Below are 17,956 nucleotides of genomic sequence, written 5' to 3'. Positions count from 1 at the left end.
GCTCCCAGCCCTGGCCTGCTGCTTGCCAGAGGAGATCCCCCTTTGCACCCCCGAATAAAACTGCCTCATGGAGCTGCTTCCAAGTGCTACAACCGGCAGTGGAAACTGCAGTCCTGTGGGGCATGGTGGGGCACGGGAGCGAACTCAAGCCCTGCTGCCTGTGGGCTGTCAGGCACAGATTGCTGCCCACTGCCTCTCCGAGGGGCGCGAGGGAAGTAGGCAGCACCCAGTTCACAGCCTGGAAGTGACTGCTCTCAAAAACGGAATTGAGAGCTGCCGGGGGAATTCCACCATCCCTGCTCATGGGAGCAGGGAAATCATTGTGGCAAGGGCCTGAGTGACTGAGGGATGAACTACAGGACTGAAGGGACGGGATTTGAGCTAGGCAGGGTGCAGAGAAGCTCCTCAGGGGTCGGGGAAAGTAAGGGGGAAATTGCATTCCTTGGGTCACAAGACAGGAGCAGGATCAGGAAAGAAATCTTTATTTCCCATAAATACAGCAGATTCTTCGCGCCGGGCGTCTCATTTTAAATGTTTGTTTGTTTTCTTCCATTTACAGAATTTTGCACTGAAAATATATACAAGTCTATTCAAGAACCAAACAAGATCTGCAAAGAAAAAAACCCATACAAAACCCTGAAGAGATGGGAAAGGGAAGTAAGACACAGCAGAATCCCAGCATAGAGACCTTGCTTCCCCCTCTCCTTTACTGCCTGCTGTGCCCAGCTCTGAGACATGTCACCTTTACTGCCCCGAGCCAGGAGTGCAGGGCACGCTGCTCATCTCCATCTCACACATGCTTCCTTCTACCACTGGCAAGCCAATGCAGAGCACAGCTTGCCTCTGCTTTTTTATGATCAGGCCCTCTCCAAACCAGCTTAGGGATGGGAAGCAGCTCCCATGGTTTTAAGTCCCATGGGGTTGGCGATTGCATGGGATGTGCTATCTTCAGTCTCCTCTGTGCCTGCAGATCCCAGCTCTTGTGTCACAGTGATCAGGCGGCTGGAGTGAGCCCCCTCCCCGCCACAGGGAGCCAGGCCCACCCTCAACTGCAGCAAAGGTGCACAAGGCACAGCTGAACCCCCCCACGCCCCAGTGCAGAGCTTTGTGGTGATGAGCTGGGCTCTCATCTCCTCCTGACCCTCACCCCACCTCTGTGAGAGGACACTGAAGAGCTGAGAAACCCCCCAGCCCCACCAAGCTCTCCAGCCCAGCCAGGGAAAGGAAGTCTAACTGCTGCTTCCTCTCCCCATCTGGCAGGAGGCTGCAGGGAGACTCAACCCCATTCCCAAAGCTTCTTGTGATAGATAAAGCCTGTGGGAATGGTGTAGGCTTCCCTGTTGCAGGGTTCAGAACACCAGCTGAAGGGGCCGAGAAGGCACAGAGCAAGCCCAGCCCCTGAGGCCCCACCCTGGGGCCCACCTCTCACCAACAGCTCTGTAAGCAGCTAGGACAGAGATATGTGATGATCACTCCCCCTAACCCCCCCCCCCCCCACAAGCAAGTCTGCTCTCTGGTGCTGGAGAGATACCTAGGCTCTGCCCAGCTTTGTTCCTCATCAGCTCCAGTGTGATCCCTCCAGATGGAATCACTGGGGCCCAGCTCCAAGGAGGGGGCAAGGGGGACAAGAGAGAGCACCATAAAGCACAGAATAGCTGAAGGGCTGAGAAGTGTGGAGGGGGCAGACAAGGAAAAGGATCTTCTTTTGCTAGGCCTTGCCCTGGGCTGAGGTTGTTAAAGCTCCCTGTCCTTGTTCCCCTATGCACCTAAAGCAGGAAAGCAGGGTTAGAAGAGAAGCTGGACAGACTGGGGAGGGAGTGTCATCTTCAGAAGAGCAGGGAAGGCAACTGTTCACACACATGAAGCTTTCCACTCCACTTCTAGTCTTGTGAGATGAACATCTCCTGGCATCTCTGCTCTCCTCCTTGAGGCATGCTCCCTCAGGCCCTTGCCCGGCCATCTGGAGAATAGAGCATGAGCACCAGCCCCCACCCACCCTCCCATTTTGTCTGGCTGCTCCAGCCCCACAGGGTTGGCTTCCTAAGGAATCTGCAGTGTAGTGCCTGCAACATGTGGCCCTAGAGGTTTCCCCAGGATTCTGGTGGGGGAAACTGGTCCACATCTCCAATTTCATTGTAGGTTTGCTCTCCCATGGTGAAGGTCAGTTTGTACCGTAGCCTCACTTTCTCCTGGAGATGGGAGAAAAAGAATAAGCAGTCAGAAGAAGGGAAAGAAAGGCATGAGGAACAAAGCATTCACATCTCAGATGCTGCTGAGTAGAGGGAACAGGGATATAGGGTAGTGAGGCTTTGCCCAAGCACCAAGACCAGCCTCTGTTCGTGCCCCAGAAACAATGCTGTTACCTTCTGTGGGTTAGCGAGCAGCAGGACTTGGGTGATGGCACTGGGGTGGACGATGGGATTGAACGCTGGCAGCTCTGTGCCTGAGGGAGGCTGTAGTTTCACCTTCATTATCTAGGGAGAGAGAGAGAAGACCACATTCCTGAGAGTGAGACTTGGCAGCCAGAAGCCCTGCTCCTGTACTTGGGAAGCTTCTGCTCTCTAGTCAAAGAGAAAAACATTGTGCTAATCTGAAGGTAACAGAATTTGCTCCTATGCCCACAGAGCTCTCTTCACCCACCCTGTTTTTCCTGCAGAAGTAGAATCGTGCTTTGGCCGAATCTGGGGAGCTCAGCCCCAGCAGCTGTCTTACCTTGGGGACGGCAGACTGAAAGACAATATTGCGGATGGGCTGCGGGGCCGTGCTAAGCATAGAAATCACCACCACAAGCACATCAGGTCTCTCAGGCAGAGCATCCTTAGCAAAGTGGAAGAGGACACGGAAGCCATGCTGATCATACACTGTCACAGGGAGGATGCTGCCTGTGGGAAAGGCAGGGACAGGCACCAGTCAACCAGGAGGGAACTGGCCTGACAGCCACCTTTCCCTATTGCCCTAACTCCATACAAGTGACAGAGACACCATTCCTCTTCAGCCTCCAAAAAATCCAACAAGCAAGAAGTTTCTTCACATTCTTCCCTTCCATGTGTGGGGTTTAATCCCCCCATGCCTGCCCCCCTCTTTTTCCCCAGCTCACTGGGTTTGATTGACTCCAGAGGCACAGTGATGTTGGCCAGCGAGATCTCCTGGGGCAGCGCAGTGGCAGGAGCCCGTGGTGGGACTGCAGTACTTCCTGCTGGTGTGGTGGCAGCTTTTGGAAGTGTAGCAGGGGCAGGCAGCTCTGAGGTCACAGGCAGCGTGGGGTTAGGGGAAATACTCTGGAGCACAGGCGGAGCACTGGGATTGTGGGTTGCGGTGCCAGAATTGCTCCTGTTCTGCAGGTCCCTCAGGGTGAGGCGAGGGGGTGGTTGCTGCTTCTCCCTGCAGGGGGGGAGAGAGAGCAAGAAGTGTAACAGGGCACTGAAATGCTGCCCAGCACCTCAAAAAAATGGAAACAATAGGGAGAGATACGAGACTGCACTACCAAGTGCTTACCATCGCACTTGTTGAGATTCTGGAGGCAAAGACTGCTGCAGCAGTGTCTTGCCCAGGAGGTCCAGGTCATCGAGGCCACTGCTGCTAGGAGACGGTTTGGGGGAGGATGCACCAGCATCTGCTTTGACTGATGGTGTTGCCATGATAGGGGTGATACTGAGCTCATTGCTGTCTGAAGACTGAAAAGAGCACACAGGAGAGCCCCAAAGCAGGGCGACATATCAGATGTGGCATGTTTCCCTACCTACATTTGTTGCTTTTATCACCCTCTGCATTAGCTCCCAGCGCATTACCTGGAAGCTGTTCCAGCCACTGCTGTCACCAGCCTGGACAGGATGTGGTGCTGGGTCATTCAGGCCTGCCAGGAGTAAAAGCAAACATGGAGTTTACCTACCAAATCATTAAGAACATTAAATGTGGCCTGAGTAAGACACAGAAGCACAGGGCAGAACTGCCAATGTGGTCTCCATCTCTGGTCCCCATCCTTGCATGGGGGAGAGCCAGGAGGGTGATACTGGTTTTTTCTGTCCAGATACATTAATTTATAGTTTATTTCTCACTGCAATTGGCAGAAAAATCCAGAATACTACTGAGCTGACCAATGTGACTGACCATGTTGTCTACTTGATGCTGTTGTACTCAAAAGCACTTGCCTTAGGAAACAGACACTTGGCTGTGCAAAGCAGGACTTTAGACCTTTCTAGGAGTGGCACCTCACATGATTTCATGTGAACAGTTCTGGAAGTCCCATGCATCTGTTGTCAGCTCATGACTTTAACAGCAAACAGAAAACATGAGGAGCCAGGGGTGATCCACCCTTGTGATCCCATCTGGGGATGGCCATTGCATCACTCTTGATTTACCTGCCAGGTCAGTTTACCTACAGCAAATCAGTGGGCACATCCCTACAGGCTCTCTCTAACTAGCCAAGAAAACACCACCATGGGACTGAAGTTCAGAATCATAGCAGGGTCTTTCCCTCCTCTCCCTCACACTAAATGAAGGACACCTCTCTGTCTTTCATTATTCACTTCTACCACAGCTATCTTTTATTCATGTTCCTGCCAAAGAAGAACTATCCAGAGTCAAAGAATAAAGAGCTTTAGCCCTGGATTTCTCACCTAAAGACATGAGTTCATCATCCAACAAGGAGACAGAGCCAGCTTGGTCAGGCACAGGGACTGCTGAGCCACCTGAAAGGGTGGGCAGAGCTGGGTAGGAAGGGCATGTTGCTGGAAGCTCCAGGCCAGATAGATCTAGAAGTGCTGAAGTGCTGCCTGCAAAAAGAAAAGAATCTGAAAACGTTATCCAGTCCTTATGCAGTGTAGTGAGGCTACACTCATAGCCTCCTCACACCCCCCTGCTCTCCTTTCCAGTTCCCTTTCTTCATGCACCAGTCACATCCATAAGCCATTTCCTCATCTCACCAGCCCCGCTCTAAGCTCCCACAGGTTTCCCCTTTCCACTTCTCTCAGTCTTCTCTGACTCTGCAGGACACCAGCAACAGGGTCCCTCTGCTTGACCTTCCTGTCTCCATTCTTCAAGTCTTCTCACCTCGAAGAGGACTTGCCACTGTCTCCCCGTTGATCTCTTCTCCCCGAACAAGCTGCTTGTAGAGATTGATCACCTGGGTCAGATTGTCATTGGCTTGCAGAATCTCCGCTGAAAATAAGTGTGAGAAGAGTGAAGAGAGTAATTTTTATACCTCAACTCTGTCTGTTTCTTCAAAACAAGGCCCAAGTTGCTGCAAACAAAACCACTGCAAAGAGTGTTTTCACCACTGTTGCTGCAAGCTGCAGCAGGGTACATTGACACCTCCAGGGCAGCCTCAGCAGGAAAGAGAAAGGCCAGATATGTTTACCTAGAGCTTCATCATTGTCTTCTGTGTCACTAGCGAGCCGGAAAAGCATGGGCCTCATGCGCTCACAGCGCTGATACAGCTCCTGGGGGAGCGGAGATACAGTGATGAGGTGAGCATCCTGAGCAGCGGGATGCTCAGCTGGGTGTGCAAAATAGGTAGGAGGATAAGGGGATAAGGGTCACCCATTTCTGCTGAGCTCAAGGAGGATTCTGGGATTGCATTTCCTCACCTTCATTAGGTCCTCATTGCTTTCTGTTGTTTCCCCCTTGCTGTAGTTTGTCACCATCTCTGTCAGCAGCTTCACGTTGTTGTTCACCTCCTCAATGGCATTCACCCTCTTGGAGATCTTCTCCATGCGCTTTTGGTCCTGGACGGGAAGCAGATGGGGAAGGATGTCCTAACTTGGAGAGGAGGAAGGCCATGCCAGCCAACCACCCTGGACTAAAGCCCAGCAACACTGCCCTCAAAACAGCTCCCACTCCAGTGGAAAACTCCAGGTCATCTCTGGGCAGGAACATGCCAGACAGGGATGGAATTCCTGTAGATGTAGTGCTGCAGCAGGATTTGGGCCACAAAATGCACCCAGACCCATTCCTCCAAGTAGCCAGGGGATGGCAGAACTCACACAAGGACTCTCTCACAGCTGCTGCAGCCAAATTTTGGGCAGAAGCTCCATATGTCTGCATGAGGTCACAAAACCAGTCTTCCTTTGGTGCCAACCACCACCACCCAGACCATGACCCCCCAGCTCCCTTCTTCCCCCATCACACCTCCTGAACCATTTCCTTGATGAGCTTGTTGGCAGCCCGGAGATCCTCAGGATGGGAACTTTTCAGGAGGCGAGCCAGCGTCTGCAAAAGAGAAGGTACTTCTGACTCCAAGCTGAGGGATGGCAGCCAGAGTCACACTTGCAACACTAGAGCCAACAGTTCCCCCATCCCAAACCTGGGAGAGGCAGTGGACAATTTTAACCTTTTAGAGAGCCCAGCCACAGGAGCTTGTGGGCTATCAGAGACCAGGGAGAGTACAACTGGCATTCCTTTTGCTGTTGTAGCTCTGGTTATGCAAGCTAGGTCTTTCCCTGAAGATCCCCTTCTTTCAGAACCTGCTCTGGCCTGCCCCTTACCCACTGTGGAAAGTCTGGAGTGCAGCAGCACTGAGACTAAAAAGCCAGAAAGAGACCAGAAAGCCTGGTTTCTGCAAGAATTGCCATGGCGTTGTAATGGACTCCTACTCAGACATCTTCGCACACCTCTTTGCTGGTGAAGAGCTCCCACTTTCTCTCCCTCTGTATGGTCAGTGAACAGTCCCACTGCCTGCCTACAAATCCTCATTTGCAGACTCTGACCCACAGAGGCAAACTATATCCCTTGCAGTAAACTGCCATCATGCTCCTGCTGCAGAACTAGACCCAGAGGAGCCCAATACTTGCTTAAAAGTATCAGCACTGATAATGCAGAGGTTTGCCTGAGTGGTGACACAATTCTCATGGAAAGACAACACAGGATGGGTCCAGGTGGCTATAAGTGGTTGGGCAATAAGACTGCAGTGCTGGGGGTGGAGATGAGATAACAGCAGCAGCATCTGGGGCTGGGATTTAAACCTCATGGTCAGATAACTCCGAAATCTAGAGAGCTCACAGCAGCAAACCTCCTGGAACCTGCTTGGGCCAATGTCAGAGCATTACCCTTTGCACCATCCTGCAGCCAAGTGCTCCAAAGGTCAAACAGACCCACATGCCCCACTCTTCTAGTTGTTTCCTTTGTCATGATTTTGGAACAGGCCCTCAGCATTCCCATGATGCATTTTCTGAAGGACAGCATGTGGAACAGAGACCTTGATGCTCATGTATCTGGGGGAAATAAGGTACTGGAGCAGGAAGATGACGCCTACTGTCCTTGGACAAAGCCCTTACCTTGGATTTTTCTTCATCATCAAAGATGATGTTCTTGGGTCGAGGAGGAGGCGGTGGAAAAGGAGCATCATCGGGAAGTTTGGGGTCACACTTCACAATCCCTGCAGTAGAAACCAAAGGAGAGATCATGAGGACCCACTCACTCAGGGATGGCACTGCCATTCAGGTCTTTTTTCCCTAATTGCCCACCAAATCCAGCTGAGACTACGGGTGTGTGGGTTATCCTGTTACCCAAGATCCTGGATTGTGTTTCCATTCCCCATAAATATCCCCTCCTAGAAAATTCCAGTATATACTGCCAAAGCACTTGCAGCCCTTCAAGCCCAGAACCTTCCAGTGCCCCATCTCCCATGTCAGCAAGCAGATGTGCCAACCAACCCAGCAACTCATCACCAGCAACTCCCTCTGCTCAGCCAGGAGCCCCAAGGCACCTGCTTATTCTCCTGACCCTGGTGCTGAGTCAGACTGATGGAGGTCCTGGGTCTGTGCAGAGGGAAGGGAGAGCTTTTTTCAGATTTTGCCCAGACAAAAAATGAAGGAGGGAAAAACCATCTGTCCACCTGCCCCTTCCAGACCACTACCTCTCACCTTGCTTCTTCAGCATCTGGTAGGCTTCTGATATCTTCACCTCATGAGGCAGCCCTAATGTCCAGCTGTACATCAGCTCCAGGATCTTTGACTTCACTTTTTCTGATGTCCGGCTGCCAAGATACTAAAGGAAGAGAAAATAAGTGGCTTGAAGCTGACCTGAGCCATTGCAAGTCTGGCCTGTTCCTCTCTTGCCCTCCCAGGAGAAGTGAGACTGTTCCCAACGGCACAAGGAGGAAAGAGGAAGCAAGCAGGAAAGCTCATGAGGGTGTTACAACTCATCTTATGCTGTCCCTGGTTTTCATCACAGGAAAAACAAGAGAGGGTGAGAAATGCTGCAGCAGCAGCTCCTCAGCAACACACAGGGACAGGTGGGAAAGCTCAGGCAAGTCTCCTGTCACCTTGTGAAGGGAAGAGTCCTGTGAAAAGAAGCTGCTCAGCAAGGCAGCTCTTTAGGAATGAGGGGACAGCAGGGCTGGGAGAGGCATGTAGGCAATGGTCTCTGAGGCAGGGCCCTGAGCAAAGTGAGCCCCAGATGACCAGCACCCAGCAGGTGCCATTCAATCATCTCTCAGCCTTCTCACACAGGTCTGATGGGAGCACTGGTGGCAGCAACAGTGCATGTGCCACCAGACAAGTGGCTTAAAGCAGAGGACAAACTCTAGGGTGCCAGGCAAGAGGACTTTAGGATGCTGCTGTCACTGTCCAGGGCTATTCATCATCACAGATCACAAGCTGTGACTGGCAGACAAAGGTTTTCTTTAGTCATATTTAGCCTGTGTTCCCTTAACTCTACGCTTGCTGGTGTAAGTCACTACCTTGACTGAATAGGGGAGCCCACACAGCTTGTTCTGCTGCAGGAACAGCAGCATCAGCACAGGAGCAGGTAATGACTTGGTCCTTCAGATGGACTCACCAGAACACCACTGACCAAGCCTGGGCTTGCCCTCCAAGAGTGTCTCAATCAGATTGGGACACCCCAAAGAGACATGGTCCTGTCAAAGCTGGGGGAGGTTCCTGAGCACATGCAGCACAGACAGAGCCCAACAGGGATGCCAGGAAGGTGACTCCAGGCATGCACATGGGCTCAGTATTCTCACAATTGCTGGCTGCACCATGTCCAGGTGGCCCTCAGCTTCCTACAACAAGAATCAGCCAGGAATAGAGGGGTGAAAACTCACTCCCCACCAGAAAACTCACTGGGAAACAAGGACAAGATCTCCTACTAACACTGTCCTGTTTTGCCCACATCCCAATGGGCGTCTGACCTTTCTGCTCAGCCACCACTTTTTCCCAAAGCCCTCCTGCCACCAGGCACCAGTCCCTTCCAGCACAACACCGTGACACCCACCTTAGGGGACACCACCTTGATGAGCTCATTGAGGAAGCGGAACTTGCCCACCTCATCGTGGAAGCGTTTGCCACAGCTCTTCATGCAGGACTCCAGCACCTGGGGAGAGGGGCCAGGTGAGTCCCAGCCTGGGGTCAGCACCAGGATCAGGAGCCAGCTCCTTCCTGCTTCCCCCTCACCAGGTACAGAGTCTGTGGCTACTGTCACAGCAGCACAAAGAGACATCCCCTGTTCCCTCCCAGGTGGTCAAGCACCCTCCCACAGGGAAGCAAGATTCTCATCTTTGGGGTGAGTTTTTGCAGAGACGGCTCAACAGCCCATTAAAAGGGACACCCTTAGAGGCTGCACAAGGACCAGGGTTTCAAAGTGTGGATCCACAACATGATTAAGAATCATTGAATCCTTTAGGTTGGAAAATATCATCAAGATCATACAGTCCAACCATTAGTGCAGCACCAACCAAGGCCACCACAACAAAAGCCAAAAAGCTTCCTATTCAACAGGCTGTGATCCTTCCAGGAGCAAAACCTTTCCAAGTAACTTCTCCTGACTTGTGGAACCACCTTCAGTCCCTCTCCCACCCAAGGGCCCACGTGCTCCAGGGCTTTCTCAGAGGGAATTCAAAGCTTCCTGTGCTTCTCCAGTCAAGCTGGAGCATCTCCACACCCTGCCCCTCCATCTAGTTTTACCAGCCTGCAGATGCCCTTACCGTGAGGGCCTGGATAGCTTCCCATTCCTGTGGAGACTGGATCTTGTGGGCAAGAAGCCGGGTGGCAAGTGGAGGACTGGAAGGAGTGAGGGGAAAAGAAAAGCTCGCTGGTTATTGACAAAAAGCCTGGTCTTTGTCTGGGAATCCAGAGTTGAAAAGCATGTTGCAAGTTGAAGATGCTGATAAGGCACTAAGACAGCTCAAAATCCGGAGGAAACCTTCTATTAGTAGACCAGGACCCCCCACCTACCCCCACCTCGAGGGCCTTCATGCCTATTCAGCTCTTGGGACAATCCCTCTGGATTTTGCTAGGTGGGAAATCATAACCAGGCCTGTGACCTGGAGAAGCCTGGGGAAAGGACAAAGCACTTACCCCTCTAGCTCCTTATTGAGCTGCTCACAGAATGCATTGATACCATCCCAGTCCAGGTCCTTGTTCAGGGGGTTTGTGGCTTTGTCTGCGGGCAGGAGGAGGGGACGGTGAGAAAAAAAACCCCAACAGGCTCCCACCCTGTGGAGGGATATCATCGATCCCACTCCTTCACTGGCAACTCCAGCGGGTGCGGCAGCAGGGGATGGCGTGGGAGGAGAAACACACTCGTGTCCACTCTCCCCTTCCCATGGCAGCCCTATGCCCATGTATGAGAGTATGTGCGCATACTCTAGCCCCCTCCTCCGTGCTGACCCACCGCACCCCTGCCTCCGGCCCGGCCCTGGGTTCTCACCCGCAGCCGCGGCCATCAGGCGACCCCCAGCCCCTCTCCCTCACAGCCCTGCGGCCCCCCCACGCCCGCGCCCTCCCCGCCCCGTTGGCAGGGGAGCGGTGGTCTCAGCCGCACTCACTGATGCGCGCCTCCAGCGTCTCGGGCTCCATGTCGGAGGCCCGCGGCTCCTCAGCGGGGCAGCGCCGCTCCGCCGCCACCCTCCCGCCGGGCCCGGCGCGGCCGCGCCATGAAGAGTCCCGATCCGTCTGGCCACAGAGAGCCGGAAGTCGGCCGTGCAGAGCGCCGCTCCGCCGCCAGCGCGCCCCCTGCTGGCCCGCACTCCCGCTCCACCATGGGCTCACCGCGCAGGGGCGAGGAAAGGCGCGGGATGCGGAAGGAAGCGGAAGGCTCTCCCGGAGAAGGACACACAGGGCAAGCGAGCGCGGGGCGGGGCAGAGCTCCGGAAAGCAGAGGCAGAGCGGAAACCGGGAGAGCCGGCCTCTCCCGGAAGAAACGGTGTTACTGGCAGGTGAAGCCACTTCCGGCACGGAGAACGGGCACTTCCGGCGGGCGGCGAGCGGCGTGTCCTTTAAAAGGACACGGGCCCGCCGGGGGCGGCGCATGCGCGGTGTGCGCCCGCCGGGGCCGAGGAGTCGAGCCGGGGTCGGGTGCCGGCCAGGAATAAATTATAAAAATAAATTATAAATATAGATATAAACATAAATGGCAGCAAGTGCGGTCCCCTGCACTGCACTTTAAGTAGAGGCTGATTTTCAGGCAGTGCCTGGCCCTTCTGCCTGGCCGGGCAGGGTGTGGAGCGCGGTGGGGGTGTTGGTGATGCTCTAGAAATGGCTGGAGCGTTCTAGGAAGACAGAGCCCGTCTGTCCCCGCTCTCCGTGTGGCTCTGGTGATTCAGGCCAGCGCAATGTGGCACCTAACTCTGCTCCAGGGCTCCTGGCAGGAGCAGCCCCGGCTCGCTGCGTTTGCAGCTCTTTTCCCTGCTCTTCGCACCCCGAGCGACCTTTGGGGAGCGCCCGTGTGAGGGGTGCCCGTGAGGGTGTGGCAGCGGCGGCCTTTGGGCTTTGGGGCTGGCCAGAGCCTCGGCGACAAGAGCACAGCGCAGCCCTTTCGGCGTTCCGAGCTCTGATGTGGAGACGGGAATCTGAGCCCAGCGCTCCCGTGCTGGGTTACTCATTTACACTGCTAATCCCGCGGCTGACCAGGGAACTGCCCTGTTGTCACGCCTAATGGCTTTTCCTGATGGATAGCCATTGTTTTGGTAAGGGCTTTTTTGGTCATTAAAAAGCACTTTTTGGCGCCTGAATGTAGTTCTTTTTTTAGCGGTTACTGCCTTGCATCACAAAGCCCTTTTAAAGTGCCTGTCATAGAAAATTGCAACATCCTTCCCTTTGCTGTGTTCAGGCACGTTTTACACAGGTTATTTTAATCTTGTGAGTCAGCCCTGCCTGTCACTATTCCTTTGATTTTTCTGAGAATCCTGAAGTCATCTCTAGGAGCCCTTCAGGTCATGTACGATCTGCATAGAAGGCACGCATCTCTCCATCCCCCACAGCGATGCCTCAGAACGAGAGGTTTTGCAGGCTGGTGTTTTACACAGCCCCCTTTCGCTCAGGTTTCGGTCTGTCTGAGTCTCAAGCTTGTTTGTTTTCCTTTCTTTGGCAACACCCAGTGGTTAGCAAGTGCAGGATGAATGGAAGGCAGCACCTCTTTTCGGCTGGTTGCAAACAATGGCGAGTGAACTCGTGCATAGCAGTCCTGTCAGCGGTGACCTTGCTTTTATTTCTCACAGATTTAGGAGTCTCTTTCCCCTTTGGTGCATCTGCTTTCCATATAACAAGGACTCAAAGTGCAGCCAGTGGAAAAAGAGATCGGAATCTGAATCTTTGCTCCCTGTTAGAGCAGCTAGATGATGTGTGAGGAACAGCCTTTCTCCCCTCGATTTATTTTTACCGACAGCTGGAATTGTGAGCTAGGTTTGGACGGAGTGAGGCGCTCCAAGTTGTAATTAACACCGCTCCAGAGGGAAAGTACTGGAGCTATAATTAGCTGGTAGCCAGTTGCGGAGGAAAATGCAAGCCAGAGGCCTGGATGAGCGCAGCTCATGGGGTCAGAGTATGGCCCTGTGTTCGGGAAAGGGATGCAGTCCCAGCTCAGGGGTGCAGTCCCAGGTGTGGCTCAGGGATGCAGTCCCAGGTGGGGCTCAGGGATGCAGTCCCAGGTGTGGCTCAGGGATGCAGTCCCAGGTGTGGCTCAGGGATGCAGTCCCAGGTGTGGCTCAGGGATGCAGTCCCAGGTTCAGTTCAGGGGTGCAGTCCCAGGTGTGGCTCAGGGATGCAGTCCCAGCTCAGGGGTGCAGTCCCAGGTGTGGCTCAGGGATGCAGTCCCAGGTGTGGCTCAGGGGTGCAGTCCCAGGTGTGGCTCAGGGATGCAGTCCCAGGTTCAGTTCAGGGATGCAGTCCCAGGTGTGGCTCAGGGATGCAGTCCCAGGTGTGGCTCAGGGATGCAGTCCCAGCTCAGGGATGCAGTCCCAGGTGTGGCTCCCAGGTTGTCAGGCCCTGCAGCAGCCGCCCGCAGAGGGCACCAGCAGGCAGGGGAGCGCCTGTCTGAGCAGCTCCTGCTGCTTGCACACTCAAGGTGAATCCCAAACAAGCCGAGTCCCTCTCCATCAGGAAGGGAAGGCCTCATAGGAGTGTCCGGTCCGCCTGGGAGAGGGGTTTTCCACCCACCAGGTCGTCTTCTGCCGGCCAGAACCACCCAGTCACCCCCTCTCAGTCACAATGTTTGTTTGGTTTCTCTGCCGTGTGTGTTTATGTGAACCCTGTGATGTTTTTCAGATGTGCTTGTATGCACTTCCTCTTGGATCACCAGCTCTGGCCCAGGATGTGAGCTTCCCTTTCCCCATCACATTCCTCTTTCTTTGGCAAGGTGTTCTGTGAGAGACCTTTCACTTTCCTGAAGTTTGGTACTGTGGTCTTCCATTCTTTTTTTTTTGTTTTGTTTTGCTTTGATGTTTTGTTTTTGTTTTGGTTTTTTTTTTTTTTTTTGCTTTTCTTTTCCTGATCTGGCTGAGTCCAGCAGCCAGTTCCTGGGGGGTTGCCTCAGTTTTCACTCTGCTACTTTCTCTTGGAACAAGCTGGCAGCACCTCTCCTGACATCACCTCAGACCATGCACCTCTTTTCGCAATCCTCGGGATTTGCAGCCCTGCCATTCCCTGACCTTGGCTAATCTCCTTCCTTTTGCAATACTATTAACCACCTTTCCCAGCAGAGGGCTGCAATTAGAGAGGCAAGTATAGAGTTGCATACTTCTCTAGAGGGAGAGCAGGTTTGAGCTCCTTTAATCTAATAGGAAATGTCTCCTTCCCTTTCATATGCAGCACTTTCTTGTTGTATGCAATCATCCACCAGGATTGCTCCCTTCCATTTCTTTCAGCAGTTTCCCTTTCAGCTGTAGGAAGACCTGTCCCCGGTGATCAAAGGCATCCTTCTGCAGCTACAGGAGCAGAATGAGGAAACAGGATGCTGGATAAGGGATCAGAAAACCTCTTGGCTAGATCTCTGCAATTAAGCATGTCTTGAAGCAAGAATCAGGGAAATACTCAGCTATGCTCGCTGCCTCAGTTTCCCTGGTTGTTAGCATGGGGATATAATTTGCATTTTCTTCCTCTGGGGAATTGCCTTGACCTCTGTATCCCAATTTTCCTTTCTGCATTGGTTCTGTCATTAGAGCAACTGGCTCGGCGAGACGAGAGAGAGAAGCAAATACCAGAGTTAGAGGTGAGCTGTGCAACTCCCTGTTTCCTCATGTTCAAGCCTTGCTTCCCAGCTCAAGGGGTGTCTTGATCCCTCGACTGAGCAGGCAGCAGTGCCCTTCTAGACAGTCTGGGGAGTGAAAGTGTCTCCTTACACCCCGGGGAAAGCTCAAACGGGTTTGCTGATGCTGATAGTTTCTTTCCAACGATGTCTGGTGCATTTGGGGTGTGTTCTGAGAATATGGGAATGATCTTGCTGCTGAGGAGCTGTATGTGCAGCAGGCAAAGATGAAATAAAACTGACAGGACGGAAGCCCTCATTGTAGCTGTGGCTTGGGGGCTGGTAGGTTTTGTAGCTGGAAGCTGAACAGGGAGAGGAAGACCTGCCAGGTTGGAGAGAGCTGCTTGAATTTATGGGGCTGAAGAGAGAACCGAGGGCCCTGAGCCCGCAAGGGGGAGCCTCGATGGAGTCATTCACAGCACTACTGATGAGATCAGCGCCAGACTGGAACAGATCCATGACCAATACTGTGCAACTCGGTGCGCAGGAGTCGGCAGAGGCGCTGGAAAACGTGAACAGATTCACCCATTCTTGCTTTACCCCTTGCTTGCAGCATTGCAGCTGGCGGATGGAAGGGGCACGATTAGAGAGCAGAAGTATTGTGGGGAAAAAAAGTAATTCAAGAGCCTGGATTTTGCTGAGATACAGTCTGGCTCCAAAGAACAGCAGGAGGGAGAAGGAGAAAAACCCTGTTGCAAAGGCATTTTTCACGGGCACCCAAGCGTGACCTGAGCAGAAATCAGCAACATGAAGCTAGGCGTCCTGAAGCAAACGGGGGAGCCCAGCTGCAGCAAATCCCCAAGCCTGGATGATGAACACATCCCCGCATTGCGGCGACAGCCAAGTGCGACTTAGTGAAGTGTTTGCTGGGGATGTTTAATGGAGCGGCCGCCCGGGGAGCTCGGTGATGCAGTCGTGTGCAGCCTCTCTTTCCCAGCACGGCTCAGGGAGGAGGCATTCCCTCTGCAGAGTGCCCCAGTGCCGAATGCACGTGTACTCGGCTCTGCAGCTGCCTCAAGTGTGGCATGATGAGCTTGAATAAATGGGTTTTGGCCCAGGCTTGAAAATCCCCCATTGCCAGCAATCCCGTTTTGGCTGCAGCTGCCTCAGGTTCCCTAGGAAACTCCAGTGCTGGCTTAAGCCCGGGCTGTGAAACAGCAGGAGGAGGCAGTCCGGCAGCGCCCTGCCTGCAGCCTGGCTGCTCAGTCTCTGCCACTTGGCACTACAGCCAGCTTCTGCCCTGCTGCTGGTGATGGTGAGGAGCAGCGGGGCAGAGCGATCCCAGTGCTGGGGCATGGCGCACGTGGAGCTAGGGATAAAAAGAAAACTGTGACCCAAGAGGAGGGAGAGGGAGACGCTGAGTCTGCATACGCAGATTTCCCTAGGGTGGACCTGGCTTTTCACAGGCTCCTTTCTAGTCCCTCTGGCTTCATCTGTTTTACTAAGTGCAACAGGAGCAGGGCTGGGCCCGAGCATTGCCTCATGCCGTGCAGTTGTTAGCAGCCCCCCTGCCTTGGTTTTGAGCAGTGCCACAGCACCCAGGCGTGGCTGGGGAAGCAGGTGGGCTGGGGACTGTTCCCAACAGAGCCTTGTTGCCATGCTTTTAACCCCGTGGATGGGAGCTGTGTTCTGCTCCTTGGCTTTTGGGGCCAAGGGTGGAACAGCTACACCCTGTAAGCCCAGGTCCTTCAGAAGGCAGGTTTTTGAAGTGCAGTCCCCTGCAGCCTGTATATTTATCCTCTAATTTTCCACGTTTCCCTTGTTGAAGACTGGGGAATGTCAAGCAACAGGTCGTGGGTGAGTGTGTGGGATGGGAGTGTGTGTGCCAGACTGAAACTGGGAAATGCTCTGTCTGCTAGGTATGGCTGAAGTGTGGGTTGTGACTCAGTGTCCAATACTCCATGCTATGCATCATTGGCTGCATTTGACCTTCTGTCATGTGGGGTGATGAGATACTAGGAGAAAATGTTGCCCAAGCAAATGATGTCAGTGTGGGGGCCTGCTCCTGGATGCAGGGATCAGACAGGCCTGGGCACAAAAACACGTTGAATTTGCCCCTCTAGCTCTCCTGCCTGAGGCTGGCAGAAAAAGAAGCCCATGGAACACATGCTTCTGCAAGAACTTCCCATGCACACACACCTGTGTCCTATTTCCCCCATCACTCCAAGCCACATCAGGTTTGGGAACTCAGTCAGGGAGTAGAATAGGGAGAGAGCTCATGTATTCCCCATTTAATGTGCTACTGACAGATGTGTCCCCCAGCCAGAAGAAGGAGCAGGTTGCATTTGACCAGCCTCTGCCTTGCTTTGTCTCCACTTGGAGGGGCTGTGTTCAACCAGCTCACTGTTCCCCTCAGCTCTGCAGGCTTTTCAAAGGCAGCAGTGTCCAGGTTCTGGACTTTGCTGCAACCATTTGCTGTCCCAGATGTGCAGCCCAAGCCCCCTCATCTTGGAGGTGGGCAGATGCTCCTAGCAGAGGCTGTTCCTCTTTCCACAGAGGCTGCTCCTCCCTGAACAGAGCAGCTTTGCATCTAGAGTATCCTGGCTCCCAGCAGCGGTGCTCCAGCTGAATTTCGGGAGGAGGACATTTGCTGGGATTTGATAGGGTTGAAAGCTGTGGTGTCACAGCATGGTTCAAGAGTAGGCCATGAGACTTCTTCTCTGCTGTGCTTCTCCTGCTGGCGTCCAGAGCTGGTGTGAGGCACTCTTCAGCTCATCCTGAGCCAGCTCTCAGGGAAGCTGTGTCTCTGACAGAGCTGTTCAGGAAAGATTCCCACGCCTTTCCTAATGAGGCCGAGTGAATAATAGAGATGTTCCTCAGGGATGGTGTTGTAAGCAGTGCTACGTGCATGTTCAGGACAAGAAAGCAGGTCTCCACTAGCTTTTCCCTGCTGTTGTGCAGCAGAAGTGTATGTGTGTCCCATCTTGACAGAAGAGATAAGCTCCCTTCGTGCAGATGGGAACTTGCCTGGCAGTCGCAGCCACCTGTTGTCCTCACATTGTGCTTATCAGATCTCCTAGCTTGGGAAGTCTGTTTGAGTCTGTTTGTTGGCAACGAGTGTGAGGCTATTCAGCCTGGGATATGATAAGATTAGTCTGGGGTGAGTCGCACTGAAGGCATTTAATTTCAAATACTCTTTTCCCCTCTCTGGAGCAAGCATCCTCCCTCCAGGAATCTGACTGCAATTAAAGCCTGGTGTTTGTTTTGCTGCTGGGGGCTCTCCTGGAGGGGAGCAGCACAAAGAAATTTGGGGGCAGCTAGAGGAGCACTGCCAGGTTCTGGCCCCTGCGTGTTGCCAGTGGTGAGGAAAAAAAGGACAGCAGGAAAAGGCACAAGCTGGAAGGAAAGAGAGCCAGAGAGAACAAAGAACTTGGCATGACTGCTGGGAATGCAAAATAAACATCCACTGTGCTCAAGTGAGGGCTTATGTACTACTGGCTACATGGGCCAGAAACAAGAGTAGATGCTCATGGGCACAGTCCAGAGAAGGGGCAGGGTG

General features: G+C 53.4%; 2 protein-coding genes across 3 annotated transcripts in view; one reads left to right on the top strand and one right to left on the bottom strand.

The window, feature by feature from the left end:
• Positions 1-466: 466 nt before the first annotated feature.
• GGA1 (golgi associated, gamma adaptin ear containing, ARF binding protein 1) lies at positions 467-11,324 on the bottom strand. Its single transcript, XM_086887409.1, has 17 exons — positions 10,763-11,324; positions 10,293-10,377; positions 9,920-9,995; positions 9,211-9,309; positions 7,860-7,983; positions 7,272-7,372; positions 6,127-6,207; positions 5,586-5,723; positions 5,357-5,438; positions 5,050-5,157; positions 4,617-4,772; positions 3,789-3,853; positions 3,496-3,674; positions 3,098-3,381; positions 2,713-2,882; positions 2,364-2,474; positions 467-2,189 (listed from the first exon to the last, which is right to left on the bottom strand). The coding sequence occupies exons 1-17, from the start codon at positions 11,244-11,246 to the stop codon at positions 2,079-2,081; spliced, it is 2,454 nt and encodes an 817-aa protein (XP_086743535.1). The 5' UTR covers positions 11,247-11,324; the 3' UTR covers positions 467-2,078.
• Positions 9,360-17,956, top strand: part of LGALS2 (galectin 2) — a 20,840-nt gene continuing 12,243 nt past the window's right edge. Inside the window, exon 1 of one of the 2 annotated variants that reach the window (XM_086887418.1) lies at positions 9,360-11,902. The gene's annotated coding sequence lies outside the window, so the exon portion shown is untranslated. Of the gene's footprint in view, positions 11,903-15,606; positions 15,713-17,956 lie in introns of those variants that run through there. The other variant, XM_086887417.1, reaches the window with a different exon arrangement.

This window comes from Cyanistes caeruleus, chromosome 4 (genome assembly GCF_971803275.1).
Source record: "Cyanistes caeruleus chromosome 4, bCyaCae1.hap1.1, whole genome shotgun sequence".
In the NCBI taxonomy this organism is placed as follows: Eukaryota; Metazoa; Chordata; class Aves; order Passeriformes; family Paridae; genus Cyanistes; species Cyanistes caeruleus.
The sequence above is the reverse complement of the archived record's forward strand: the minus strand, read 5'-3'. Positions and strand labels throughout refer to the sequence as shown.

Excerpts from the sequence above, each read along its gene's own strand:
- GGA1 (XM_086887409.1), bottom strand. The coding sequence starts at position 11,246 with ATGCGCCGCCCCCGGCGGGCCCGTGTCCTTTTAAAGGACACGCCGCTC. Across the intron at positions 5,724-6,126 it reads TCAAGGAAATGGTTCAGGAG|GACCAAAAGCGCATGGAGAA; the intron begins GTGTGATGGGGG and ends CTTCCCGTCCAG. Across the intron at positions 2,475-2,712 it reads TTCAGTCTGCCGTCCCCAAG|ATAATGAAGGTGAAACTACA; the intron begins GTAAGACAGCTG and ends CTCTCTCCCTAG.